General features: G+C 41.3%; 2 protein-coding genes across 11 annotated transcripts in view; one reads left to right on the forward strand and one right to left on the reverse strand.

Annotated features, from left to right (window-relative positions):
- Positions 1-3,363, forward strand: part of DNAJA4 (DnaJ heat shock protein family (Hsp40) member A4) — a 17,491-nt gene extending 14,128 nt beyond the window's left edge. Inside the window, exons 7-8 of the mRNA XM_072628601.1 lie at positions 1,018-1,118; positions 1,207-3,363. Coding sequence (XP_072484702.1) covers positions 1,018-1,118; positions 1,207-1,422 — 317 coding nt within the window. The 3' untranslated portion in view covers positions 1,423-3,363. The remainder of the gene's footprint in view (positions 1-1,017; positions 1,119-1,206) is intronic.
- SKIC8 (SKI8 subunit of superkiller complex) lies at positions 3,357-27,582 on the reverse strand. 10 transcript variants are annotated; one of them, XM_072628604.1, is made up of 12 exons: positions 27,390-27,557; positions 26,896-26,945; positions 26,344-26,371; positions 25,166-25,271; positions 21,527-21,699; positions 20,112-20,260; positions 15,734-15,827; positions 15,223-15,316; positions 9,942-10,034; positions 9,207-9,285; positions 5,201-5,306; positions 3,357-3,961 (listed from the first exon to the last, which is right to left on the reverse strand). In XM_072628604.1, exons 2-11 carry the CDS (start codon positions 26,905-26,907, stop codon positions 5,217-5,219), a joined length of 918 nt encoding a protein of 305 aa, XP_072484705.1. In that variant the 5' UTR covers positions 26,908-26,945; positions 27,390-27,557; the 3' UTR covers positions 3,357-3,961; positions 5,201-5,216. The 10 variants fall into 10 exon arrangements, with proteins under 10 accessions (XP_072484705.1, XP_072484710.1, XP_072484709.1 ...); XM_072628609.1 differs by having other exon boundaries at positions 3,357-3,529; positions 27,390-27,534; XM_072628608.1 differs by having other exon boundaries at positions 3,357-4,038; positions 27,390-27,534.

Raw genomic sequence — 27,582 nt, forward strand, 5'->3', positions numbered from 1 at the left:
CAGATTTCAGCTCTAGAAGGAGGAACTTCCTATCACTTAGGAGCTAGTAGTGCCTTGTGACAAACACCAGGTGGCCCCTTGATGATGGGGGGATATTGTCAAAGGCGCTCCCACCCTGGATGAGACATAGAAAAACATCCTGGTCCCCAAAAGGGCCTCCAACTCCGTGATACCAAACCACTAGGAGGTAAGACTTTGTATCACTTCCACAATAGTTATTTCCAAAGTGTTTTTTGACTGACTTGTATCAGTCCACAGGAGGCCTCACTGCTGCTATGTGGAATACTAATATATTACCCCCTTTGCTTATCTAATAAGGGGAATGATCCTCATATATTTGTTTCTTCCTGCCTTCATTACTTTGTTGGCAGCCCTCTTTTTTCTCCCCTTGTATGCTTGTGATAATTGTTAGTGACTATCACTATTATCCAGAAGCTGAATTCAGGGGCCTAATATTGTATCCTCCAACCTTCTCCCCCAGTGTATGTGGATGAAATATGTGGTTAAATGTTGGAAGGTGGATGCAAAAGGGAAAATGCTCACAAAAACATGTCCTTGAGGTGTGTGGATGTAAGGAAAGTGTTTGTCAGAACTCTGCTCCGATGTTGCTGGGAGTTTCTTTCCTTTAAGAGCACTGGTTAACTGTTTATATGATATCCCAGGTGCTTCTGCCCAATATTCTCAGATGACAGACACTGTTCTGACCTCACTACCTTTCTAACAGGCAAGCATAGCCTGCTTTAGCCAGAAGTTCGTAAAGCTTAGTCTTTGAATACTGGTGAAGAGTGGGGAGGGGGCCACACAGAAATTCTCGTGTCTAAATTTCCCATTAGATCATTTTACAGATTTTTTCTGGTAGATCACATATACTTAATGATGCCTTTTCAAGGTTTCAAGCCCATCCCCCCGAGTTTCACATCACGCTGACACTTTATTATATAGGCTGCATTCAGCTATACTGTAGAACTAGACTATTCATTTCTAGTGCCTAATAAAACCAACCTCTCTTATGGGCAGGTGAAGTGATAAAGCATGGTGACTTGAAATGTGTACGTAATGAAGGCATGCCCATCTACAAAGCACCACTAGAGAAAGGCTCTCTCATCATACAGTTCTTGGTAAGTCTTGTTTCCTCTTATTACATGAAATCTGTTCCAATGACACCCTTTCCCTTCTATTTATGTAGGCTTTTTCCCCTCAATATAGGTTATCTTTCCTGAAAAACACTGGCTCTCCCAAGACAAATTGCCTCAGTTAGAAGCTCTACTTCCGCCGAGACAAAAAATAAGAATCACAGATGACATGGATCAAGTAGAACTCAAGGAATTTAACCCCAACGAACAAAACTGGCGCCACAGCGCAGAAGCATATGAAGAAGACGATGAGGGCCCTAGGGCGGGAGTGCAGTGCCAGACAGCGTGACGTGTCGTGGTGTGCGCGGACTTGCAAACTGATGAATGTAAAGTTGGCACAATGAAAATGGCATCGCTTTAACGGCCTCGTTTCTGGGGTGTCCTGTGTGCGTGTACGTGTGTATGTATGTATGTGTTCAGCACACAGAACTGCTGAGTGTCCCCTTTTTTGGTTGTATCTTAAGTTATAGCTTAATTTATATTTAAATGTTTTTTTAGTGTAAATCACATCTAGTCTGTATATGGAATTTTTCATTTACACTTCTAGGTTGTAGATTCGAGAAGCCTCTGACTGAAAGCTGTGGTTCTCAAGTGTCAGAGCTGGAGCCCTAGGGCAGTCCAGCAGCTACTGCACCCATGGCAGCGAGCAATGCTGTCATCTCTGGGCTCTCCCCCACTGCAGCAAAAATGCCACTCTGGGGAAAGAATAGAGCACCCAGGCCAAGCTGACCTGCCTCACCATACTGAGATGGGAAGGGCAGCCCACAGCACCTGGTCCACCCTCTGGTGAGGGCTGACGACACTTCTCACCTGGAGGAGGTTACAAGGCAGTTTTGGATTGTTTTCTTATGTTACCTTTAACCCTTCCAAAACATTTGTGGTATAAGCAAAAAACCAAACCATACCACCTTTCTGGAAGGGATAATGAAAATACAGTTTGGCTGCAGGCCCCTGGCTGCCGGGTGCTCATCTGACATTGCTTTTTCCCTGCTGGCCCCTGCATAACACTGACCAAGCCAAAGAGCTTCACTGCAGAGAATCCTCTGCATCCCCACAGCCATTGTGTTGCTCTTTCTCCAGTAACAAACATGACCTTCAGATGCTGGGGTATCTAGTAAAATAGTACCAAGGGGAGATATTTCCAAGTCTGAGCGGCTTCAGGAACAATTTGTAAAGTTCTGTCAAGTACTATGTTCAATATGTTAATGTTTGCCACTTCTTTCACTCACATGTCCTACAAAATTTAACTTTTTAAAAAAAGTGATGACTGAGGAAGCTTGCTTTTATACTTGCACGAGGGCATTTTTTTCTGTTCTACTCTGTTTCTGGATGGCAGATAACCAGCTAGTGGGCCCCACCATGTCTTCGGAGGGCTTCTATTCTGATGCTGTCACTGGCCGTTTGTGGGTCTTTTGGATTTAATACCAACCCATCACACCTTGACCTGCCCATCAAATTCCACTGAATTCTATTATAAGTGATCTAAGTCAGCCAGCCTGAAAAGGCATGAGCTGGCTACCACTTGTTCCAGTGGACAAGTACACATAACTGAGGTGTGGTTATTGACAGAAAGATGGGAAACAGCATCAGTTAAGTCCTTCCAAGCCTGTAGTAAATTGAAAAACGCCAAACAGAAGATAATCCTATTATTATCTCATTTAGATACAGACCTCATTTAGCTACGATGTTCTCAGCTACAGTGGATAAAGGTCATTTCTTGAATTCTGACCCATGAGGCAATGTAGACATGCAGTCAGGTCCAGGTGACCAGATAACAGTTGCTGGGCTAAGTCTCATTTGTACAGTGTTAATGGTTCCTTTCCCAATGACTCAAAACAGTCAGATTTAGAGGCTATCATACAGGTAGGACAGTGCTCAAAGTGAACGTGAGACTTTGTGCTTAGGGGAAAAAAACCATGTCTGGCCAATAACATTCTGGCACAGAACAAAGCAATGTGGGAACTTCTTTCTCCCTGTGCACAAATGGAGTTTCACATTTAAAATGAATCAAGGCTTCTCCTCCCCCATTCTTGCCATTGTGTGTTTTCCTAACAAGAATGATTAGTACTTAGCAATGCTAGTTCTATTACAATTTAATTTATTTTTCTACATTCTTCTGTTGATTAAGTAGACTGTCTAAATGGGGACCATAGAGGGGTGTTATTTTAAATAATTTTTTCACCTGTATTTTCAAGTCATTCTGGAAATAAAATTGTGCTGGGATTTGAAAGTTGTGACTTTTATTCCTTTTGAAAGCACGGATATATCAAGTCAGGAAACTCATTGCCAGTTTCAAAGCTTGAGTCTTGCGCGCCCAGTGAACAGACCCCATGGAGTCATTGCAAAAGATGTTAGAGATACCAGACTTAGTTGCATCACTTTTCCTAACTGTGTAACTGACAAATATGAAGAAAAACCACGTATTAATTCAGGTAGTATAGATACTTCATGCTAATTAAAGGCATGAATGTATTAGACCATGGCTTCTAAGACACAGATACTAACTGCTAAAAAAACTGCATCAGTTTTTAATCCATTATCATGACGACTTACATTTAAACTGTAAGCTGATCTTTTAAGAAAATTTGTGTTAAGAGGAAAGTTAGGCACCCTTAAAAATGTCAATTTATAAAGATAACATGATCATATATTAACACATGGCACTTGACTGTTTACAAAGCATTTTCCATACAACCATCTTGTAATGGTGGTAATTTAACTAAAGAAAACTGAGGCTCAGAGAAGCTCCACGGTTTATCAAGTCCCATCACTTGGACTTGGATCCACATCTTCTGATTCTCAAGCCATTCATCTTTGACTAGACCATGCTGGAGGTGAGACAGAATGGTATCAACACTTGAGTTCTTGAAAATTCTATGCCAGTCTAACAGTAATTCTCTAATTACTATGGAAAAGGAAAAGGGAGTTAAAATATGACTTAATCTGAGGATTAAGAAAGAAATTAGGTCAAAGATCATACTTAGAAAAAAGGGGAATTGTGTGCGGTCTTGTGCACAACCTATGGTTCCTACGACATCATCTTTTTCTGACCCCCTCTTACTTATCCTAAGGTGGAGATTTCTCCTCTTTCCTAAGGGATACAACAACTCCACCACCAAGTCACTTTCACTGTGTCACACCATCTCCGTAGTACTTTAAGGCTTACAGAGTGCTTTCCACACTGCCATTTGATAAGGCAGGTAGCTGAATATACTGTTCCTCAAAAAACTTAGGCTCAAGAGTTTAAATGACTAAGCAATTTTTAGCTTTGAAATATCTCCCTGAAAGCTGTCAATCCCTCGAACCAAAAAGACATTATCTGATATTCCTGAACTAGAAAATTTAACAAGCAATAATCCCCCTTTGCCTTTTTGTAAATATAGTTGAGTTTTTTGTTTATTCATAAATTTTTTTTCTTCTAGGTCCAACTTCTCTTCTTTCTTTTCTAATTTTTTTTTTTCCAAAGCAATGTTTCAATGACTGAAACTTCCAAGTAAGGAAGTTCAATTTTAGCGCACAAAAATAACTTTTGTGTAGCTTAAAATACATGACAGGCAGGAAAGTCTGTTCGATAACCAAATCACTGGGAACCAAAGAAACAAATACCTCTAGTTAGGTGGTAAGCCTTGTTTTAAGCACCAGAATAAAAGGGGAAAAGGTTATATAACTAGATAGCTCCTTGGAAGCAAAACTGGTCTCTTCTTGACATAACTAACACGTAATTTCAAGAGACTTTAATTAAAATGACTCATGGTTCTTCTCTCAAGTGAATTTGTTTAGACGCATATGGGTTGTCCACTTGAAAAAAATAGAATGTCTACACAGGGAAAGGTAATAAGGGAGTTAAAAAGACATTTCATACTATATTTAAATACCTGTGCAGAGAATACACCATTCTTTATTAAAAGAATGAAAATGACAACTACATATAAATTTGTTTGTACTTATCAAGAATATCCAAAAATATCAAAGTTTCTGCCCAATCCATCTGTTAACATGTACAAAGGTGGGGGATGTCGTAGTCCATCCCTCTCTGTATGCCTTCCTCCCCCCTCACATTAGCCTACCCGGTTTGGAGTGTGATTAAGTTGGACAGTCATAGATATGAATTTCTTGGTCATCTCCAACAGACACAATCTTGGAACCATTTGCGTTGTATTTCACTCCCCAGACCTGCAAAGAAAATAGAAGGTCATGACCACTGAGGCCTTTACTCAGATCCGATTGCTGCACCCACTTCTAAACTTTTCATCATACTGGACAAGTGTGAAGACAGAAGACAATGTTCATTCGGCAGCATGTGAATTAGCCCTCCCTCATTCCCCAACTTTAACGGAGTGAAGAGTGAAGTGGGGTTTCTCCATTTCTCATCCCAGAGCAATAATGAACTAGATAATCAGTAGCTAGAGCCTTTCTAGTATATGTCATCTCACTGGTTCTTCATGACAACTCTGGAAAGTAGGGACTATTATTATCTCCATTTTACAGGTGAGGAAACTGAGGCAGACAGTGGTTAAGAGACTTGCCCCAGGGTACCCAATTAGGTAATGGTCTAAGGCCAGAGTGGAACTTGGGTCTTCCTATACTGCTCTTTGGCACACGGCCTGCGGCTGTACAAAGAATGTTCTTCCTTCCCATTCCTAGTATTTATCAACACTCGAGGACATGTGTCTGCTTCAGCTGAACCCTCTCAGGTCCCATCACATGGCCTGGACATCAAAGGGCAGGCTTGGCAAGGTTAGGAAGAGTCTGTTAAGAGGAACATGGGCTGGGTTAGTGAGGTCAGGAAACATCCATTTAGATCCTGGCTCTGCTATCTACTGCCTGTGTGAACTCGGACAAGTCATTCCCCTCAGGGCTGCTACTGATCTCCAAAGTCCTTTTCAGCTCCAAATCTCTGAAGAATGAAGATTTATAAAACCCCAGAGGGGCTAGTATCTCTAGACTAGACTACTCACATCAAGCCTGGAGGTGTACTAAAAAAGAGACTGCACTTGGGGACAGAGAAACTGGGTTCAAATCCCAGCTCCACCCCTTTTCTTACCAGGGTAACCTCCCCTCTGGATCTGTAAAATGAGAGAGCCCCTCCCCTGGTCAATGCAAAATTCAGCAGGGGCTCCTGGGTCATAAATCTACAGGAGGGATCTCTCAAACAGGAGGAAAATGAACCTGCAAATGATTTTCAGGTTATTTCTCAGTTGGGAACTCTCAAACTGTTCGATCACAAATTTCTCTTAGCTCACTCTGCTGGCAGTCATTTAAACCCATGACCAGAAATCCTAAATTGAAGTCACTAACTAACCCCTACCAGTTGGCCAAATTCTTTTTTTAAGGGGAAGCTCCCCTCCAGTGTTATTTGGTTAATTTTCTTCACCTCTTTCCGGCCCAAAAGGAGAATTTCTATCTTCTCCCTACATCTGGTGCACAGCCAATCTTATCTGGGAACAGAAATCTTAACACAGAAAGAGTTTAACCCAAGGTGAAATCAGTCACCAGGGAATAAACAGAGTTTTCTTACAGGTTATAAACTCAACTTTCACACTTTTGTGAACAAGTTTAAGCTGTTGGGTTAAAGTCTCCAATACGCAAACTGGTATCCTGAAACAGCTGCCACCATTAAAGGGTCTCCTCCAAGCCAAGCTGTCTGGAATGAAACACAGCACCCGGCTGAAGAATGGCAGCCTCTGACAGGTAATATGATATAAGCAGCTGTCTACATGATTTATGACTTTCAAGTAAAATATGCATGTTCAGAAGCTTCCATACTTTTGTCAAAACTAAGAGTTATGCCACACAGTTAGGATCGATTTATTTGAAGATTAAAAGTCAAAGCAAAGTACATGTAATTGCAGCCATCATTAAAGGGGGAAGGAAGAGGGAAGGAATATTTCTTTTCAATCTTTATCAAAATGAGAAAAATCAACAAAATCATTTCCATATGAAGACACGGTTTATTAAAAGTGAATTTCTATAATGGAAAATCATCTTTTTTAAATTTAGTATTTAAAGAAAACTTGACATTTCAAATGTATACAATACTTAGAATTGAAAGCATTTTACTAGTAGGCAAATAAATGGACCTCTAAGGGTCTGCCTCCACCAGCAGTTTAAAGAGAGACTGTCAGGGCAAGTATCTCTAACTCCCTGTTTTAAATGGGTTAGAAGAACTAAAATTGGGACCGACTAAGAAAAATTATATCATGCCATGTCCAAAATATGGTGAATCATGATTTGAAACAGGTGTGCTTTGTTTTGACAACAGCCATCAAAAGTCCTGAGCTGTCTGGCCATGGCCCACATACCTGAGAGGATTTCAAAGCCTGACATGGTCAAATGCAGTCCTCTCCAGTTCCTGGAGTACCCAGACACAATCCATCAGACATACCTCAGGGAGAGCACTGGAGGTGCTTACTTGCAAGTTTCCTCATCTACATCTGATTGGGAATTGACCAAGTGTTTGTCACTTTGGTTTCCTAAAGCATAGCTCTAACTGTGCCACTCCTGCTTTAAAGATGCTCAAGGAATCCTTCTTGCCTATAAGGTAAGGCCCTATTCTTCAGCCCAGCATGGAAGGCCTTCAGTGCTTAGGCCCATTTCCTGGCATTTCCTACCACTCTCTATACTCTGCAGGCACACCACCCTGAGCTGCAGTTTCCTACACTCTTTTCATAACTTTCTGCTTTTCTCCCTTTGCTCCCACGGTCTTGAAGCTTGGGACGCCCTTCCTGCTCCTGTCCCAATCCTTCAAGGCCCCCTCCCCCACCAAGGACAATGCTGATCCTGACCACGTTTTCTTCCAGCTTCTCCTCCAATTCTCCCCAACCAGTCACTTCTCTGAATCCTCACAGTGCCCCGTACCTCTCTGAGGGGACTAAGCACATTCTGACATAGTTACACATTTTACATACATTATTTCTCTTGTGTTTCACATGCCCCGGGGAAGTGGACACCCCATTTCAGAGAGGAGGAAATGGAAGCCCTAAGGAATGACATGACTCACCTACAGTCCCCGAGCAAGTGAGTAGGAGACACAGCTTTCCATCCAGGTCCTCCTAACTCCAAGTCCAGGACTCTAGATATTCTGGTCCATTAACCATTTCAGGAATATCCTTATCTTTCCCCATCAGACCTTAAGATCTCTAAGGGCAAGCACTGTGTCTATTCCTGTCTCCCTAACAGCGAAATATCACCTGAACATAATGAATGCTCACTGAATGAATGGTAGACAGAATTTCCATCCTTTGACCTGGAGGCACAGAATTTTCATGGGGCACTCTAACTGAACAGGCGCCAAAGCTGATAGAATGGCCTCAAAGATTTGCCTGGAGGTTTGCTGTCCAATTCCATTCCATAAACACTTACTAAGCACATGCTCACTGGGCAAGGTATGACTTACTATTTAGGAGTGGACGAAATACATTACAGAAATGAGCATAAAAGAAAACCAAAGGAGAGCTACAAAAGCCAGGCTGAGCAGTGCTCCTGAAGGAAAGCTTGGGGAAGGAAAGATAGTGCAGGTTTCATGGAAGAGGGGCCATTTTCACTGAGTCTTAAAGGATAAGAAGAATGCCACTGGCCAGGGACTCTGGAGAGAGGGAGGCATACAGGTATTAGACACAAAGGGCTTGTTCACAGAAACATGCAATATTCCAGTGGAGTGGAGTGTGATATACATGGAAGGCAGCAATGAGATCTGTAGTGACAAGTGCCAGAGTGTAGTGAGGATTTGTGAGTAGAAAACATGGTCAGTTGTGGATTAGAAGGACCACTACTGGGGTACTGTGTTAAAGATACTTAGAAAGGGCACAGCCTAGAGGCTTCTGAAATGGTCTGGGCAATCAGGGACAAAGGCCCAGACTAGGCTGGTAGGAGTGGAAATGAAGAGCAGGAAAGAGACAAAAGACATATGTAAATGTTACTGAGAAGACATGGCTCTTTTATCTGCTGCCTTGTGATCAAAAAGAATAGAAAAGACTGAGTGAGGTCAATTCAAACAGCCAGCTGGTAGGGCCAAAGGACTGTAGGGCCCTTATGGCTCATGAGACCTCAAGACCCAAGGGAGATGTACAATACCTGGTCCTGGTGGTCAAAAAACGTGTGGACACAAGTTCTTGTTCCAGCATCCCAAACTTTGACGCTTTTGTCTGATGAACTAGAAAATATTAAAGTGAAACCAGTGAGCTACATTGCACTTCAAGAAAAAAAGCCTTGGCCAAGTAGGCCAACATTTAGCAACAAGATCACTGAATTCTGAGACTGAGACATCCCCATGGAGGGTGGGGGAGAGGTGACTTGCTTTGAACAAACACGTGAGGGGAAGATTTGGATTTACACTAAAGAGAAATTGGGGATGATCATCCCTTGTACAAAAGAACCCAGGAGATCATCTCTTTCAACATCATTAAACATGTGTTTAAACCACACAAGTTTTCAAGAATATAAACATGATGTTCCACAATAAAACATCAACGCCTCACAAGTAAGAAGAATCACAAGAATCATTTACAGAAATGCAGGTGGAGATGAACTAAGAATTCTGAGAGGCAGCCAGATGGAGTCATAGTGCCTAGAGCGCTGCAGCTGGGATCAGAAGACCTGAGTTCAAATTTGCCCTCAGACACTTACTAGCTGTGGGACCCTGGGCAAGACACTTAACCTCTATTTACCTCAGTTTCCTCAATTGTAAAATGAACTGAAGAAGGAAATGGCAGACCATTCCAGTAACCTTGTCAAGAAAACCCCAAAAATGGGGCCATGAAGAATCAGACATGGCTGAAAATAAGTAAAATTAAAAAGAATTCTGAGTACCTGGACACAAAGTGAATATCATCTGGACAAAATGCAACATTTAACACCCAGGACGCATGGCCACTCAATGTACCAGCCAAATTTGCATGCTGTCTGTTGAAAGAAACAGATTTAAATACATGAAAATACATTTCAAGTAAAGATTCTAAGTACAACAATTTCAATTGATTGATCAGCCTGACAGCCTTAGAAAGACTTTGGAAACTACCCAGATTATGTTTTGTTTTTCTATAAAAATATTACACTATGGCAGAAAATATTAAGTTAAATTTTTGCAACCCCACAACACACAGAATTTTCTCTGATTTAAGAGAGAATCAGTGTGGTATAATGGAGCACACCCTGGAATTGGATCAGAACCACCAGAGTTCAAGTGCTAGACTGACTACGTACACCATGTGATCATGGCTGGCCCAAAGTCCAGAAGAACCTCAGGACCAAGTTCACTGTTGGGTCATTGTGGGCTCTGCTTTCTTCATGATAGTGAAGCAGCCTCTGACCAACCATCTCCACTTTGGTGACACCTGTCTTGTTCTCCCATACTCATCAAAGATCACGGACAGCTGTTCAGGAATTGTATCTGAACCTCTTTGGGCATCAGTTTTCTAATTTGTCAAATAAACCTAGTTGTATATACTTCACAGGGCTGGTCTAGGGGTCAGATAAAACAATGCCTGTTGCAGTATGCTGCAGAAACCCTCTTTGGGTGCCTCATATTACTGGGATGGTGATCTTGTTTCTTAAGAGCAGCCAGCTCCAGCTTGTTCTACCAAGCCATAAGGGCTTTAAATACAGTCCTGCTAACAGACTATATCTGCTATCCAAGGACCAGACTACCTAAGTGAAACTCCTCATGGGATTCTTTGGTGCCACCACAATCCATGAGATCTTTGAGTTCATGCAGGTCCCTTCTGCCTCTGGAATAACAGTGGCAGCACAACAGAAAACAAGGCAGAGCTGGAGTCTTGGCTTCTGAGTCATCCACAAACATTAACTGATGGCAATCTCAATATGAAATCTCTGTGTACAAAACGTTTGACACAATACTAGGGGAAATTAACCACATGAATAATGATAGTCTTCTTATAAACCAAACCAGAAAATAGAAGGAAGCTGCAATACTCAGGTAGTCTTTGATGAACAGATAAAGGCACAGTGAAGTCAGCATTTCAAAGACAGTACACAAAATTTACTGGAATACTTTGATCACCTTGTCTCACAATGCTCATAATAAGCAAAAACCAAAGGTGAACATGATAAACACTCTTACAGAGCCAACAATTCCTGTTACAGAGGACTAAGAAGTACAGAAATTTTATACAAAAATCAACAAAGTTTCCAAACCAGGGTAACAGATACACTGATTCTGAGTGATTTCAAAGCAAAGGTGGATATACAGGGATGCTTGTGAAAAAATATTCTGAAAAAGATAGTTCAAGATTAAGAAATGAAAGAAAATGAACATTTATAGACTATTTAGAAGTCTCAAGAATACATGACTAAATTTTCTCCAAGAGGGTCAGACGTCACTAGACTGCGAGCACTGAATATACACACACACCAGAAAAGAAAAAGAAAGCAAATACATCTTAACAAATATGGCTGTTTACAGATGTGAGAATAATTTCAAGATCAGTTTGTGAGCAATCAGACCATTCACTCAAGAGCAAAGGTCAAAATCACCACCTAGTGAGAAGAAAAAATACAGCTGAGTCAAGATGACCCTCTGCAATTACAATAGCTCTGATGTTCTCTATTAAAACAAAATGGAAAATAGATAAGAGCCATATGATAGGACAATCACCATTTTCTACATAAGTTTAACTTATGTAAAGCAACTTTCACAATGAGGAAGCCAAAAGAGTCTAGAAACCTTTATAGTCAATCAAAAGTTGATATCCTTGCTACGTGGAGAAAGGTGGTGGTCACCAGCTTAGGGATATAACCTCCTTCACAATAGTGAGAGGATGATGATGTGAAAGATTACAAATAGGATTGCTCCCAAAACGGCAAAGGGTAGTGAAGGGAGAAGGCCTCAACTAAGTCACACCAGCAAAGACTATTAACAGATACAACTAGAAGGACGAGAAAGACAAAAAATGGGACAAGAGATCTGCCAGCATTGCCTGCTACACCAAACCTTTTGTCCTTGATACTAGAATCTCAACATCTGGACTCAAACACCTCACTTCCTAAAATGCTCTAGGAGAGGAAGAATAATCACACCCAAGGAGATGAAGATGGGAAGAGCTGGCCAGGCCAACCAAAACTAGAAAAAAAGGTGTTAGAGCTAACAAAATTTTGAAAACACTGAGGAACTGATTTTCAATATAGCTAAACAGAAAAGGCAGCCAAGATGTAGGGGAAAAACCAACAAATGGTATTATTAAAAAATGCACCTGAAAGAACATTTATAACTACCAACCCATATTTATTTTTACATATCTCCAAAAACTTTGTAAAAGCAGTATGTGTATGCTTGTGTGTGTGTGTGTGTGTGTGTGCGTGTATGTAGTCTGTATATAATATAGGTATGTATGACCTATATATCAGCGTTATCTTCAGTGAAAATGAGAAAGGAAGTGGTCTTTCACAAATGATTTTTGACAGTACGCATCCTCAAACTCATACAAATGACTAAAAAAAAGGTACAGAGAATACATGATCCCACTATGTTTATTAACTGATTATAGAAAGCATTTGACTTGGAAGAACAAAAAGAGAGGCTTGTAGACTTCTCCAAAAAGACACTGCCCATGAAGTTGTTAAAATCATGAGACTCCTTGACATCAAGCATGAAAAAGATAATTCTGTTCAATAATCTTGATGAAAAATATCAAGTGAGAAATAAAAGAGAGATTTCTCTATGGTCACTGATGGTGTTCTTCACCATCATGGTGGATGTAGAAGGATTTCCTAGAGATCTGGAATTTTTAATCTTGGTTCTAGAATAGATTTCAGGGGTGTCAAGTGAATCTGGATGAGAAAAAAAGTTTATCTTTATTTTCACTAACCTCTAATTAAAATTTAACAGCCCTTTCAATTATGATTTTTAAATTTAAAGTTATTCTGAGAAGGGTTTCATAGGCTTAACCAGTCTACCAAGGGGACATTTATTTATTCATTCATTCATTTATTTATTTTTAGAGGAAAAAACAAGTCCATGAGTAATTCTAAAACAAGGTAAGCAAGATTAGTACATGATCACGAGTGAAATGTGCCAAGATAAAATGTCCAGACAAAAGATTAGGAAATATGTGAGGAGAGAAATAGCTCCCTTTAGGAAAGGGCAGAGGGCACCAGGACAGGTACTGTGGGCTCGGCCTGACTTGAATGAAGCTGGGAGCTCAGTCTCAGGACACTCACAAACCATCTAACAGTAAACCAAAGAAGCGGACGTAGTGAAATGCTGCTTAGCAGGGCTGCTTCTGTCCCGGGAGTCCCAGCCCCCCACCACCACCATGGTGATGGACCAGTGTCAGGGAGGATCCTGGCAAGGACCTGGACACTGACTGGCTGGGGAAGAGCAATCCATGACACAGAACGTGAGAGAAGAAGAGATGATTCTGAAGTAACTAGACTCAGGGGCTAGGAAGACTGTGGAACCATCACCAGAAATAGAGAAGTTTGGGGGACCGGGAGAAACAAGTTTTGGGGGAAAGGATGAGTCCAATTTCAGGATTCCTCTTAAGGTACCAGCTGGATAACCATGGGAAGACCAGAAGCCTACATGATTTAGCACTACAAGGGATTTTTTCAACCTATTCCAATCTTCTTATTCTGCATTTAGAGGCAGTATAGTGTGGTGGAAAGACCTCAGGACTGAGTCAGGGAGCTCTAGGTTACAGTCCTGGCTCCAGGGCACATCACACTTCCTCCCTGGGCCACGGCTTCCTTAACTGACAAATAAAAAGATCTGTGTCCAGATATCTCTGATGTCCTTCCTAGTAATCTACTCCATGACTTCATGGTAAACCAGATTGAATTTCCTACCATCCATAAAGTATCTGGAATGTCAGTAAGGGGCTAGTCAAGGAGACTTCTGTGCAGGCCAGGGTGGATAGCACAAGTGCTGGTCTCCCTTCTCAGTCTGAGATTCTGGGATACTTCCAGAATGCGATGACACATACCCCTACCAAGACAAAACTCCTCAATTTTCTAGGTCATTCCTCAAATGACACAAAAAGGGGGGTTTCAGGAAATGTTCCAATATCAGAGGTAGGAGCACTGAATTAGCCTACTCTTTGTTACTGGCTAGTGAAGGGTCCTTTGGGTTAAGTGTTCACATTTTGCCCCTATATTGTCTTTATTTCAAAGTCTATTAAGACTTCCCATCACCAATATGGGAGTAATTATTGATTTACCTGTATAATAACAACTAAGAAGAAAAATAAAAACAATAATAACCATAAAGATCTATAAAAATAAATATATTTGAAGGCAGCTAAATAAATGGCACAGTGGGTAAAATGCTGGACCTGGAATGAGGAATGCCAGACACTTACTAGCTGTGTGACCATCCAAAGTAAGTCCCTTAACTTCTTCTGCCCCAGTTTTCCAATCTGCAAAATGGGAATAACAGCACCTATCTCCCAGGGTTGTTTTGAGGACAAAATGATACGGCATTTGTTAAAAGCTCTGCAAACTCTAAAGAATCCAATAGACACTAGTCATTATTAGGACTGCCTCAAAACCAGAGGAATACAGTGTAAAGTGAGTGTGAGCAGAGGCACAAATTACCCACAAGCAATCATGAATGGGACCAGAGTAAAAAAGTTTTTAAAAAGAAATGTGTAAGTGAAAAAGAAGATGAGTTAATCATATAGTGAGAGAAAGCTAAAGCTGTATCTCGATGGTATCTCTGTTGAAAAAGAAGGGAAGGCCACACCTATCAGCAGGACACAGTGTGCGAGAGTGAAGGCTACGCACAAGAACTGAACAAACTGGGTGGGCACAGGCAGCTTATGAGCTGCATTCTCAGAGGGAACAGTTATGTCAAGGAGATCACAGAGTTATTTGGGTATCTAAGTAATAAGGAGAAGGATGCTAATTATTAATGAACCCTGCCCACATAACCTATCCCCAAAGACTGAGGAGAACGAAGTGGAGAAAACTGCATCTGCTGACTCAGGAATTCAGACAACAATCCCCATGTGCCAAGTTGTTCCAATGTACAAAGGGCTCAGCCCACAGAACTGATCCCGACAGTCTAAACCCTTGCTGACTAACACAGGCACCACATGTGTTCACCATAACACTTTCATTGGAAACGGCAACTTACACATCATAAATCTTAATGTAGCCATCATCTGAAGCCGTGACAAGTAGCTGAGAATCTGGGGAGAAGGTCAAAGAGCGGATGGGCATTGCATGGCCTGAAATTTAGAATAGATACTATTAATCTGGGGAAAAATTTCCACTGACCTAGGCTCTGCTTCTTCAGAGGGTCCTCCTCAGCTGCCCTTTGGCCCATTCCTGGCCCTTCTCCCAGGGTCTCCCTACAGTCCTCCAAAGTCCATTGGACACACAGAACCTTCTCGTCCCAAGCTGTTCTGCCTTAACAGTTCTGTTCTGACTTCTATCTCAGTACCACCATGTTTCAGTCAAGACAATCAGTGTTCAAATACATCATTCCAGCAGGCTTCATCTGGAGATCACTGAAATCATTATCTCCTGGGTTTTCAAATACAAAATTCATTTACCACCTAACAGTACTGTTATCTTGTTATCTTAAGAGATGACTAGATTGGCCTGACACAACATGGCCTATGTATATATGCAAAGACACATACCTTCAAGCGTATGGAGAAGTTTTCCAGTTGCAATATCAAAAATATTAATGATTCCATCGATGGCTCCACTGGCCAGATATTTCCCATCAGGACTCTACAAGGGGGCATTAACATAGTTGACATTAATAGAATCCTGTGTGGAAATAGTGCACTACATATACACATACATGCACACAGGCATATACATATAGAATTTCTTCTGATCTTTGGTGGAATAGTTTTTTTACTCATTCGAAAACAAAAAAAATATAAATACTTTACAGCTACAACTGGTAAATAAATACAATGCTCAAACATTTAAAAAAAATGAAATTAGAGCAAAATGGTAAAGAGTAATGAAGAGGAAAGCAGAGAGCGGAAAGCAAGGATGAGGAGGAGGAGTTCAAAAGCAGCCAGTACCTCACCAGCACTATCTAGGCAGGGGAGAGGGGAGGGAGTAGGGTTTAAGCAGCTCCAGACACTACCAGAACCAGGGAGTGATATCCTCTTTAACCCCAACCCTGGGACAAAAAGGGAAGAAAAAGCAGACACTGCCACTACTACACTGTGCTGTCCCCAATGCTGCGAGGGACAGCAAGGAGGGAGGGTTGGCTGGAGGATTTGGGGAGGGAAGCAATTTATAGACATTGAAATAAAAACTGCAAACAGTAAGAAACGACCACAAAAGCTTTACTCCTACTACAACTTCCCCTCCTCCATCCTCCTAGCAAAGAGGCCAGGAGCATCCAATAACATTCACTACAACTCCATGACAGGCTTGACCAGGGGTGGAGAACATGTGGCCTACAGCTGGCCTTCTAGATCCTTGAGCTTGGCCTTTAAACTGAATCCAAATTTATAGAACAAATCTTTTAAAAGGCCACAGGTTCCCCACTCCTGGGCTAGAAGAATACAAATCAATGGGGCAGCGCAGGGAGAGGGCTCATTTTAAATCCAGAGTTATCTGTCTCTTTATTAAAGGGAAAAAACTGCATAAAAACAGTGAATGGCAGGGACTTCCCTTATGCAGCAAACCAAAGAAATATTTTAATTCGAAAAAAAAGAAATTCTACAATAAAAAAAAGAACCAAGAGACAAAACTAATAGAGAAACAAAAGCTGAATCAGCAGCAAAAATGACAAAACACTAAAAGATCACCTAAATGGGTAATAAATATATTAGTGGAATTAAGGAAAGGTTCTAATACTGCCAAGAAAAGTTAAGGAAAAATAAAAATAAGTTATAAAAATGTAAACCAATAAATAGCAATAAAAATTGTTCATGGAAGCAGCAAAAAAGCAGGATAAATGTTGGTCACACAAAGAATTCCAGAGAACATGGCCATCCAGGGCCCAAGTGCTAGGCTGCCCACCATGCCACCCTGCAAACCTTTACCACAAAGTCTCCCTTAAGACCTCTTGCTGACTTTTGGCCCGGGCCTAACGAGGTCAGTACCTAAACAGACTCAGGGAACAGATCTCATCCAATGCATACATTTACTCGTATAGAAAAAAAAGGAGAGGAGGGCAGATTCAAGAGGGTAGAGTAGAAGGATGGACCTGTAGAAGCTCCCCCACATAGCCCATAAAATCCAGTAAAAAATGACTCTACACAAATTCTAGAGCAGCAGAAGCCACAAAATGACAGTGAAAAAGATTTCCAGCCCAAGACAGCCTGGAAGGCAGACAGGAAAGGTCTATCACACCGGCGCGGCAGGGACAGGACCTGGAACAGGCTTCAGGGCGCCGCCAGCAGCAGCAGTTATCAGATTGTTCAACCCACAAATACCACAGACAGCTTCAAAGGTCAGCGAGAAAGCTTTTTCATCTGGGTGACAAGGGAACGCAGTCTGGCCCCGCCAGCAGCAGCCACTGCAACATCAGCATCCATTTTGGAGCCCTTGGACTAAAGCCCCTGGGGGAATTGAGCAGCTGATCTGAATCTCAGCCCTGAGCGCAACCCTGGGGTGAGGAGCAGCACTGGCATGGTGGAGCTGGAGGCTGCTGTGGAGAGGGAATTCTACTAGTAGATTCTGGGCAGATAAGTTTTTGGTTTCTCCCAAATCAATGCATAGGCCAGGTGGGAAGTAAATTCCTCTCCTTTGATTGTGCAACCTTGGAGGAACTGAGTACTTACAAGTCCCCAGAGTACACCTTACTCTTGACAAAGGACTCAAAAGTCAAGTAACCAGCTGGGAAAATGTCCAAAAAAGAGAAAAATAGTAAGACTATAAAAGGTTACTAACTTGGTGAACAGGTATTTTCTTCCATCCTTTTGGATGAGGAAGAACAATGTATACCATCAAAGGAAGTCAAGGCTTCCAAAATCTCCAAAATAAATACACAGTGGTCTCAGGCCATAGAAGAGCTCAAAAAGGATTTTGGAAATCAAGTAAGAGAGGTGGAGGAAAAATTGGGAAGAGAAATGAGAATGATGCGAGAAAATAATGAAAAGCAGGTCAACACCTTGCTAAAGGAGACCCAAAAAAATGCTGAAGAAAATAACACCTTTAAAAATAGGCTAACTCAATTGGCAAAAGAGGTCCAAAAAGCCAATGAGGAGAAGAATGCTTAAAAAGCAGAATAAGCCTAATGGAAAAGGAGGTTCAAAACCTCACTGAAGAAAATAGTTCTTTAAAAAATTAGAATGCCGCTAACGACTTTATGAGAAACTAAGAAATTACAAAACAAAACCAAAAGAATGAAAAAATGGAACATAATGTGAAATATCTCATTGGAAAAACAACTGACCTGGAAAACAGATCCAGGAGAGACAATTTAAAAATTATTGGACTACCTGAAAGCCATGATCAAAAAAAGAGTCTAGACATCATCTTTCATGAAATTATCAAGGAAAACTGCCCTGATATTCTAGAACCAGAGGGCAAAATAAATCCTGAAAGAATCCACCTATCACCTCCTAAAAGAGATCCAAAAAGAGAAACTCCTAGGAATATTTTAGCCAAATTCCAGAGTTCCCAGGTCAAGGAGAAAATATTGCAAGCAGCTAGAAAGAAACAATTCAAGTATTGTGGAAATACAATCAAGATAACACAAGATCTAGCAGCTTCCGCATTAAGGGATCAAAGGGCTTAGAATATGATATTCCAGAAGTCAAAGGAACTAGGATTAAAATCAAGAATCACCTACCCAGCAAAACTGAGTATAATACTTCAGGGAAAAAAATAGTCATTCAATGAAATAGAGGACTTTCAAGCATTCTTGATGAAAAGACCAAAACTGAATAGAAAATCTGACTTTCAAATACAAAAATCAAGAAAAGTACGAAAAGGTAAACAGGAAAGAGAAATCATAAGGGACTTTCTAAAGTTGAACTGTTTACATTCCTACATGAAAAGATAATATTTGTAATTCTTGAGACTTTTCTCAGTACTTGGGTAATTACAGCGAGTATATAAGCACACACACGCACACACACGCATGCATACACACACACATATACACACACAGAGAGCACAGGGTGAGTTGAATAAGAAGGGATGATATTTAAGAAAATGAAATTAAGGGGTGACAGAAGAATATATTGGGAGGAGAAAGGGAGGAATGGAATGGGGCAAATTTTCTCTCATAAACGAGGCAAGAAAAAGCTTTTTCAATGGAGGAGAAAAGGGGGGACGTAAGAGGGAAAAAGTGAAGCTTACTTTCTTCACATTTGGCTTCAGGAGGGAATAACAAGCTCATTCAATTTGGTATGAAAATCTATCTTACACTACAGGAAAGTAGAGGAGAAGGGGATAAGTGGGGTGTGGAGGGGATGAGAGAAGGAAGGGCAAACGGGAGGAGGGAGTAATTAGGAGTAAACACTTTTGGGGAGGGACAAGGTCAAAAGAGAGAACAGAATAGATGGGGGCAGGATAGGATGGAGGGAAATACAGTTAGTCTTATACAACATGACTATTATGGAAGTCTTGCAAAACTACACATATATAGCCTATATTGAATTGCTTGCCTTCCCAGTGGGGATAGGTGGGGAGGGAAAAAGGGAAATAAGCTGAAACTCAAAAGTTTTAGGAACAAATGTTGAGAATTGCTTTTGCATACAACTAGGAAATAAGAAATACAAGTAATGGGGTATAGAAATCAATCTTGCCCTACAACAAAAGAGAGAAGATGGAGATAAGGGAAGGGAGGGGTGTGATAGAAGGGAGGGTAGATTGAGGAAAGGGGTAATCAGAATGCAAGGTATTATGGGGTGGGGGGAGGGAAGAGATGGAGAGAAAATTTGGAACTCAAAATTTTGTGGAAATGAATGCTGAAAACTAAAAATAAATAAACACTAAAAAAAAAAAGAAAAAAAAAGGGGGGAGGGGGGGGACTAGAAGCCTGGAGTGAAAACAACCAAACGTAGGTGAAACCCCAGGTCTGAAAGGATTGCTTACGTAGGCAATGCTGAGGATGAATTTCCCTCTTGTATCCAACGAGTATTCCTTTTTCCCAGTCTCGACACCAAAAATGTTTACTTTCCCCACATGGCTTCCTGTAGCCAAAAACTGGGAATCAGGTGAAAAAGCCAAAGACCAGGCATCCACTGCAAAGAGAAAGAGAACAATGACTGGGATCGATTCACAGTCTTCCAGCCTGCTGTTCTGGTTTGTTTTTTTTTGTTTTGTTTTTTGTTTTTTTTTTTTTACTAAATTAGACATCTCTGCATTACAAAATTTAACAAACTGTCCCCCACTTGTTGTTTTACACATCACTACTGGATGCATTTTATAAATTTCAGAATTTAGCTTTCAATTCTCATCATATTTTGTTTCCATAAATATGTTTCACATGCTTAACTGTAGATAAGATTTAACAATCCTAAACCTAGGCACATTCTGAATAAGACCATCGACATCTTAAACTTCAGGATCTGAGTTTGGAACCTGGAAAGTTATTATTGCTTTGAGTTTAAGTGAATACTCAAACCTTGTAGCATTATTCAAGAAAGAGTCTACGGTGCATGAGACAAGTCTGCTGTAACTCCTAAAGGAACTCTAATCAGTTCAAATACTGATCACATGCCTATTTCATGCAAACCTCATGCTGGGGACTGAAAGGTACCAGGATAATTACAACCAAGTCTCTGCCTTCAAGAAGACTCAAAGGATCTCTTCAAAAAGACTGGCACAGGAATAGCCCTAGACACCAGAAAATTTCTTTTATAATAAAAAAGGCTAATAATCAGATTTCCTTGGCAATAACCCATCAGCACTAGCTGAAACTAACCCACGCTCTTTCTGTAATAAAGTTCAACTGAAAGGTAATTAAGTAGCAATGAAATTCCACACTCCTTCCTCAATGGATAATGAAAGTCAGGTTTGGTTCATCCATCCCCAGGGCAGGGTGAGAAGAGTGCCTGGTCAACTGTCAAAAAACCCTATTTGATTCAACAAGCACTGAAGCACCTACTGTGTGCACACAAGGCACTTAAGCAGTAGTGGTTTTAGCAGCTGAATAAAGTGTGACTGTGTGACATGCAGGTGGCAGTTGGAAATTTCACTGATCCAAGTGAGTTTGAGAGAGAGCTAAGAATCCTAAAGCAGGTAAAGATAAGAGAATAGGTCACTATCAGTTTATACACAAAAGGAATTACTTTGGTGCTGGGAATATGCACTTTCTGATCAACCATCAATTATATGAAACACTTTTATAGATAACTAAAGGAAATATAGCTAAAATCACACAAAACATTTGTTACATGAGGCCACAGATTTGCTCTATTCGAGTTTCTATGAAACTGTCTCTTCAGCAAGAAATCATGCAACAGCCTGGCTCTATTTTGTGCAAAACAAAAAGCAAAACTCCTTACCAGGTCCAGCATCGATGGACTTCATCTGTTTGCCATTTTCTAAATCCCACAGACGGATGTGAGCATCAAGCGAACTAGATGCAGCAATGGCCCCAGTGTGACTGATGTCCACAGAAACCACACCCAACTGATGACCCTCCAGACTCCATTGTAACTCTAGCTTCTCATTTTTCCTTCAATAAGAAGAGGGAATGAGGCAAAGATGAAATGGCCATTTGTTACAGCTGGTGAGGCACACTGAGACAGAACACAAACATTCTGGATGTCCGTTTTGCATGACTAGTCATTTCTACGAAACACAATCAATCACAGGAAGGAGCTGAGCTGGACAAGCATTAACACAAAATTAAGCAAAGAACAGCAGTGTCTGCTGTCCAACGATCAGCAGATGGCCACTAAGTGACTGCCACACGGTGATCTATAAAAGATGACAGCAATTATAACGGTGGACACTTCTATGTGGCATTCTTTCTTACAAGAAGCCTCATCTTGTATTATCCCAATAGCAAGTGAGGAAGGAAGGGAAGAAGGAAGAAAGGAAAGGAAGAAGGAAGGAGGGAAGAAGAAAATTCTTTTTTAAATGCTTCACTGATGCTAACGGCATTAGTGTCACCTTCCTATTACTATTCCCTCCCTTCTAACAAGGGAATGACTGTCAAGCCAAGGAGATGATCACACTGACCATTTCTGACAATAAGGTCTTTAATTTGCACCTACAGTCCATATGGTACAATGGAAAGGGCACTTGCCCTTTGAGTCAAAGGACCTGAATTCAAATTCTGTTTCTGACGTGTACTACCTATGTGACCTTGGGCCAGTCACTTAACCTCTGGGGACCTCAAAAGTAAACTTCTTGAGAAAATAAGAGGGTTCCACCATATAGCCTCTGAGATCCCTCCTAACTCTAGAGCTATGATAACCTACAGGGGAGTGTGGGGGGAACAAGCATCTATTAAGCATCTACTATGTGCCAGGCATTGTGCACATTACATTCATTATCTCATTTGATCCCACAACAACCCTGAGGTAGGTCCTCTTGTTATCATATGTGTGTATCAAATTCCCTAGATAATTTAAATACTGGACTTTCGTAAGAGAGATTTGCTTCAAATAACAAGAGCCAATCATCAGTAGATCATCACCCTATAGCTAGAAGGGATCCAGAGGCCACATTGTACAAGCCCTTTGTTTTACAGATACAGTAACTGAGGCCTATAATATATGTACCAAAGCACACATATTTCTATATATTACAAATATCTGACTTTCATCAAATGTACTTCAAAGATTTTACAATTAACTGCTTGTAAGTCTAGCTGCGTTATTTTGCTCATGCAAAAGCTCTGCTATTTTATATAATCAAAACTGTTCATTTTATCTTCTTTAGTAATAGCTAGCTAGCATTTATAGAGGGCTTGAAGGTTTACATAACACTTTACATATTATCATATTTGATCAGTGCTACCCCTTGGTTTGGTTAGGAATTCTCTTCCTAGCCTGTTTTATAAGGTGCCTTTTTTCATTAGCCTCTTTTTTTTTTTTTTAAATTAATGTGACCCTTACCTTTAGGTTATTTATCTATTCAAAGCTTTTCAGGGTAAATGGTATAAGAAGTGGCATAAGCTTCAATTCTGCCCAATTACTTTCTAGTCCTTTTCAACAGTTTATCATGAATAGAACATCTTGTTCTCAGCAAATGCTCCCTCAGATTTACTTAACATGAGACTATGAGGCTTAATTGCTTCGGGATTCTGCTTACCCTAGTCTTAGTTGACTCAAATTACAAATATTTCCATTTTTTCTTTGAATCTCAAAGATTCTATAACTGATCCACCCTGTAACCAGCAAATAACAACAGGTAGCATGTTTGGAGCTCTTTGAGTTTGGCAAAGTTCATCTCATTTTTGTCCTGAAAATCACCTTAGGAGGAGGGTGCTATTATTATCCCCATTTTCAGATGAGAGAACTGAGGCAGTCAGAGGTTAAGTGGCTTGCTCAGGGAAACAGTATGCTTCTGAGGTCAGATGTGAATTCATGCTTTCCTGACTTCACATCTGGTGCTCTGCAGATGCACTAGAGATAATTTTGCTTACACTTACTCCTTTAATTTGTTTTCCTTGTTTTATTGCTATGGCAAGCATTTCTAAACCTAAATCAAATAGTAAAAGGAATAATGGCCATCCTTTCTTTACTCATCATCTTATGAGAAAAACTTCCACTTACAAATAATGCTAGCTCTTGGTTTTAAACAGATAATATCTATTATATTAAGGAAAGATTCAGTTATTCCTATGATTTTTAGTGTTTTTAATATAAAATTATCTTGTCAAAGGTTTTTTCTTCATCTACAGATGATTGTTATTTTTGTTATTAACAGTCTGTTATGATTGAGGTTTTCCAAATGTTGAACCCTCCTTGCATTTCTGGGATACAACTTTGTAATAATTTGGTAATAATTTATTCAATATTTTTGCACCAATATTAGAATGGGTTATTATTCTACAATTTTCTCTCTCCCTACTTTAATTATCAGGCTCATATTTGTTTCACAGAAGGATCTGGTAAGGGGAGGTGCTATTTATTTTTGCAAACAATGTATTTATTAAACGAGCTACTGTTTGATAGAATTCATTTGTGAATCCATTTTGGCTCCCTGAGCTTTTTCCTTTGGGAGTTAACTTATAGCTTATTCCGATCTATTTCTGACATTGAGTTGTTGAAATGTTCTAATTCTTATCTTATTAATCTGTGTTGTATATTTTTATAAATGGTACTCCATTTCATTTAAGTTTTCAGTTTTGTTGGCATGTAATTAGGCTTATATATGGCTTTAAATTTCCTTGATTTCTTCTTCATTTATTATGAATTCCCTTTTTCATTCTTGATTTTGGTGATTTATTCTTCTTTTCAAAAAAAATATTATTTAAGTCTTCCTATCTTATTTCAGAAAAAACAGCTCTAAGTTTTTATCAATTCAGTTGTTTTTCTTTGTTTCAACTTTCTTTCTTCTTTGATTTCCATGGTATCTTTTTGTGTTTGAGAGTTTTTAATTTGAAAATTTTTCTATTTCTTATAGCTGTATGCTCCTTTTTCTCTTTTGCTGATTAAAGTGTTTAGAGATATACATTTTTTCCCTCAGGTTGTTTTGGCTGCATCCCCAAAATATGGTTAGATGCTAGAGAATAGATGAAAATATTTTAACGATATATGTGTGATAGGGCCATTAGGACATTTTAAAACTTACACATAGGAGGGTGTAAGGCTGAAAGAACATTAGCTGTCCCTCCTTTCCTACAACTCAGTATTTTCCTGATTACAACCACTGGTTTGTTTTTTTCAGTAGTTGTAATTTTCCCTAATAAATATTTCTTCAATTAATCTATCCCACCCCCCTCCACAAACATACCCAGAGAGCAAATTAAAAAACAACAAAACAAAAACATAAATCCCTCAGTACAGATTCACATAGTTTGGTAAAACAAATTCCCACATTAGTCACATCCAAAAATGTATATCTTTTTGCAATTTAAACTCACCACTGTTGAAACCAAAAAAAAAAAAAAAACCAAAAGATCATGTAACCTGATGAAAATTCAAAAACTTTATTTAAGCCTAACACTCCCAGAAAAATTGACTTACCATTTCCACACTTTGACTAGATCATCCAAGGATCCTGAGACAATCATTTCAGAGTTCTCTCTTTGATTTGTCCCCCAGGCAACTGACCAGATGGCATCATCATGAGCTAGGACAGGGAAAAAGAGTTATTCATCACAAGAGGGTTGGTCACTAGGTGATAAAATGTTTCAAGCAAAAGAACTCAAAAAGACATATACTATAGGGGGAATCTGTGAGCAGAATGAATATCCACAACAATGAAATCATAGATCTTTGACATACCGAAGTTATGTTTCAATCATGTGTATAAAATTTATACATATAGTTCCATAACTCCAAAAACAAAGATATTAAAATAGGCTTAAACTGGACAACAGAACATTGAGGGGGGGAAAAAGAAGTGCTAGCTGGGAAGTTTCCTAGAAATCATGAAATCCAGCCCAGTGGCACAGAGATGTCATACACTTACCAATCCTTGTTGGATTAAAATATTATCCACCATGGGCTATCTTTTTTCAGACCAGACCTGTGATTTCATTATTATAGAAAATATCTAGTGAGGAATTTCTTCTACCATTGCAAATCCACACTTTCTCTGCAACTTAAATAGAGGTAAAGTTGCTGGCAGCAGAAAGAGTCTACATGACTCATCCAGAGTCACAGAGTAAGGATGTGACACCAGCAGGAATGAACTCAGGTCTGCCTAAGAGGTCCACTTGCTAACCACTACATCATGCTGCCTCCAGTACAATCACATCCCTTGTGCAAAGGGTAAACTATTTCAATCTGTGGGCTGGAGGCTCTTGCTGTGTGGAGCAGTGTATTTTTGTTCATCTTCAGAACTGCAAGTCAACTGAGAGAGGTATTTGATAAAAGGTATTTTAACATCAAAAGACCTGGGTTCTAGGCCCATCTCTAACCCAAACTTGTTGTGTGACCATGGGTAAGCATGTACCCAAAAGGAATTTATATCTGATGCCTGAAGACCAGCCTCTGTTAGGTTTAGAGAGAGAGGTTCCACACTAGGTTGGCTGAAGGACACAGAATTTTTCAGTCATAGCAAGTGACCCATTGTACTCCCTAAAAACCCACAAGACCAAGTAAGGATGGGCTCAGGAACTGCAGCTCTGCAGAACAAGGAATCTTGAAAGCTGTTGCTTTCTGATGAGAAACCAAAGGCCAGAAGACTGTTTCCATACCTTGTTCTTGTTTGAAGAGAATGCTATACTGAAAAGAGAAGAGTCATCACGTCACACAACTGATCAGAGCTCCACAACAGACCTTCTCTATCCAAGGGCCCCTCGCTCCCACAACATCCCCCAGGCATCTTCCCTGACTGCCCCTCGTACAGCCTGTGCGGGGCGGAGGGGCCCCTGAGGCCCCTGGACCAGCATCCTCATTTAGCAGACCGGGCAGAGTTTGCCGGCCAGTCTTCTGGTGTGTTTATACCTCATCTCCGCACCTCGGCCACATAACCTGGGCAGACCAGGAGCTGCCTTCTTAGACACTTTTCTGTCACCTACGTGAACTTGCAAAGGACAAACGCCTTGTTCGGTTCTCTCCAGCCCGTCTGACTCTCTGGGCCCCCAGCAGGGGGGCCATTTCCTTCTCCAGCCCATTTCACAAAGGAGGGGACTGAGGGTCACCAGGCAGCACAGAGTATCTGACCCAATGAGCCCCATCCTGCCACACCACACCCTGCTTCTCTGGGGGAGCCCTCAGCCCCAGGGCGCAGCCTCTTCGATGCTCACCTGGACACTCATCTCTTCCGCTTAGGGCGAGCGACCATGGGCAGACTGCTCTGGGGAAGAAGTGGGTGTTACTGGTAAAGGGAGGGCCGGCCTCGGAGGAACCCCTACCCCAGGGGCACCCCACCCCGGCCTTTGTTTACCCCGGACACGAAGGCCGTCTCCCCGGCACGGCTGGGGGCCGTGCGGCCTCACGGGCTGGGGAGAAGCCGAGAGGCCCCGGCGCAGCGTTGTCACCCCAGGGCCCGCCCGGCCGCCGCTTACCACACCCAGGGGGGCCCCTTTTACGGAGGGTCGGGGACGGGATCCCCCAGCCGGTGGCGGGCACGCGGCCCCCCGCACCCCCTTCCTGAGGGGAAGCCCGAGGCAGTGTGCTCCCACCTTCTCAGCGGCCGAGGGAGAGGGGGGCTTGGGCGGGCAGACAACCTGACCTAGGCCAGGCCGGCCCGCCTCCTTCGCCGCGGCCCGCTTGGGCTTTCCCCTGGTCCCTGCCTCACCCGCTCTGGGCTCTCCTGCTCAGCCTGGACTTCCCTCGCCGAGGCCTTCCTCTCTCAGCCTCTTCCTTAGCGACAGCGGCACCGGGTAATGACGTACGAGCTGAGGATGCCGGCGCACGGCGCGCTAGGGTGACGCCACGACGCCGCGTGAGCTCCGCGGTGGCGTCCGGTCGCCCCCTGCTGGGCTCAGGTG

The sequence above is a fragment of the Notamacropus eugenii genome, chromosome 1 (assembly GCF_028372415.1).
Source record: "Notamacropus eugenii isolate mMacEug1 chromosome 1, mMacEug1.pri_v2, whole genome shotgun sequence".
In the NCBI taxonomy this organism is placed as follows: domain Eukaryota; kingdom Metazoa; phylum Chordata; class Mammalia; order Diprotodontia; family Macropodidae; genus Notamacropus; species Notamacropus eugenii.

What these genes read in the sequence shown, in the direction of transcription:
- SKIC8 (XM_072628604.1), bottom strand. An exon ending in CTAGTCAAAGTGTGGAAATG is followed by an intron (nt 21,700 to 25,165) that starts GTAAGTCAATTT and finishes TTCTTATTGAAG; the next exon opens with GAAAAATGAGAAGCTAGAGT. An exon ending in TTTTTGACCACCAGGACCAG is followed by an intron (nt 5,307 to 9,206) that starts GTATTGTACATC and finishes TTTTCTTTGCAG; the next exon opens with GTCTGGGGAGTGAAATACAA.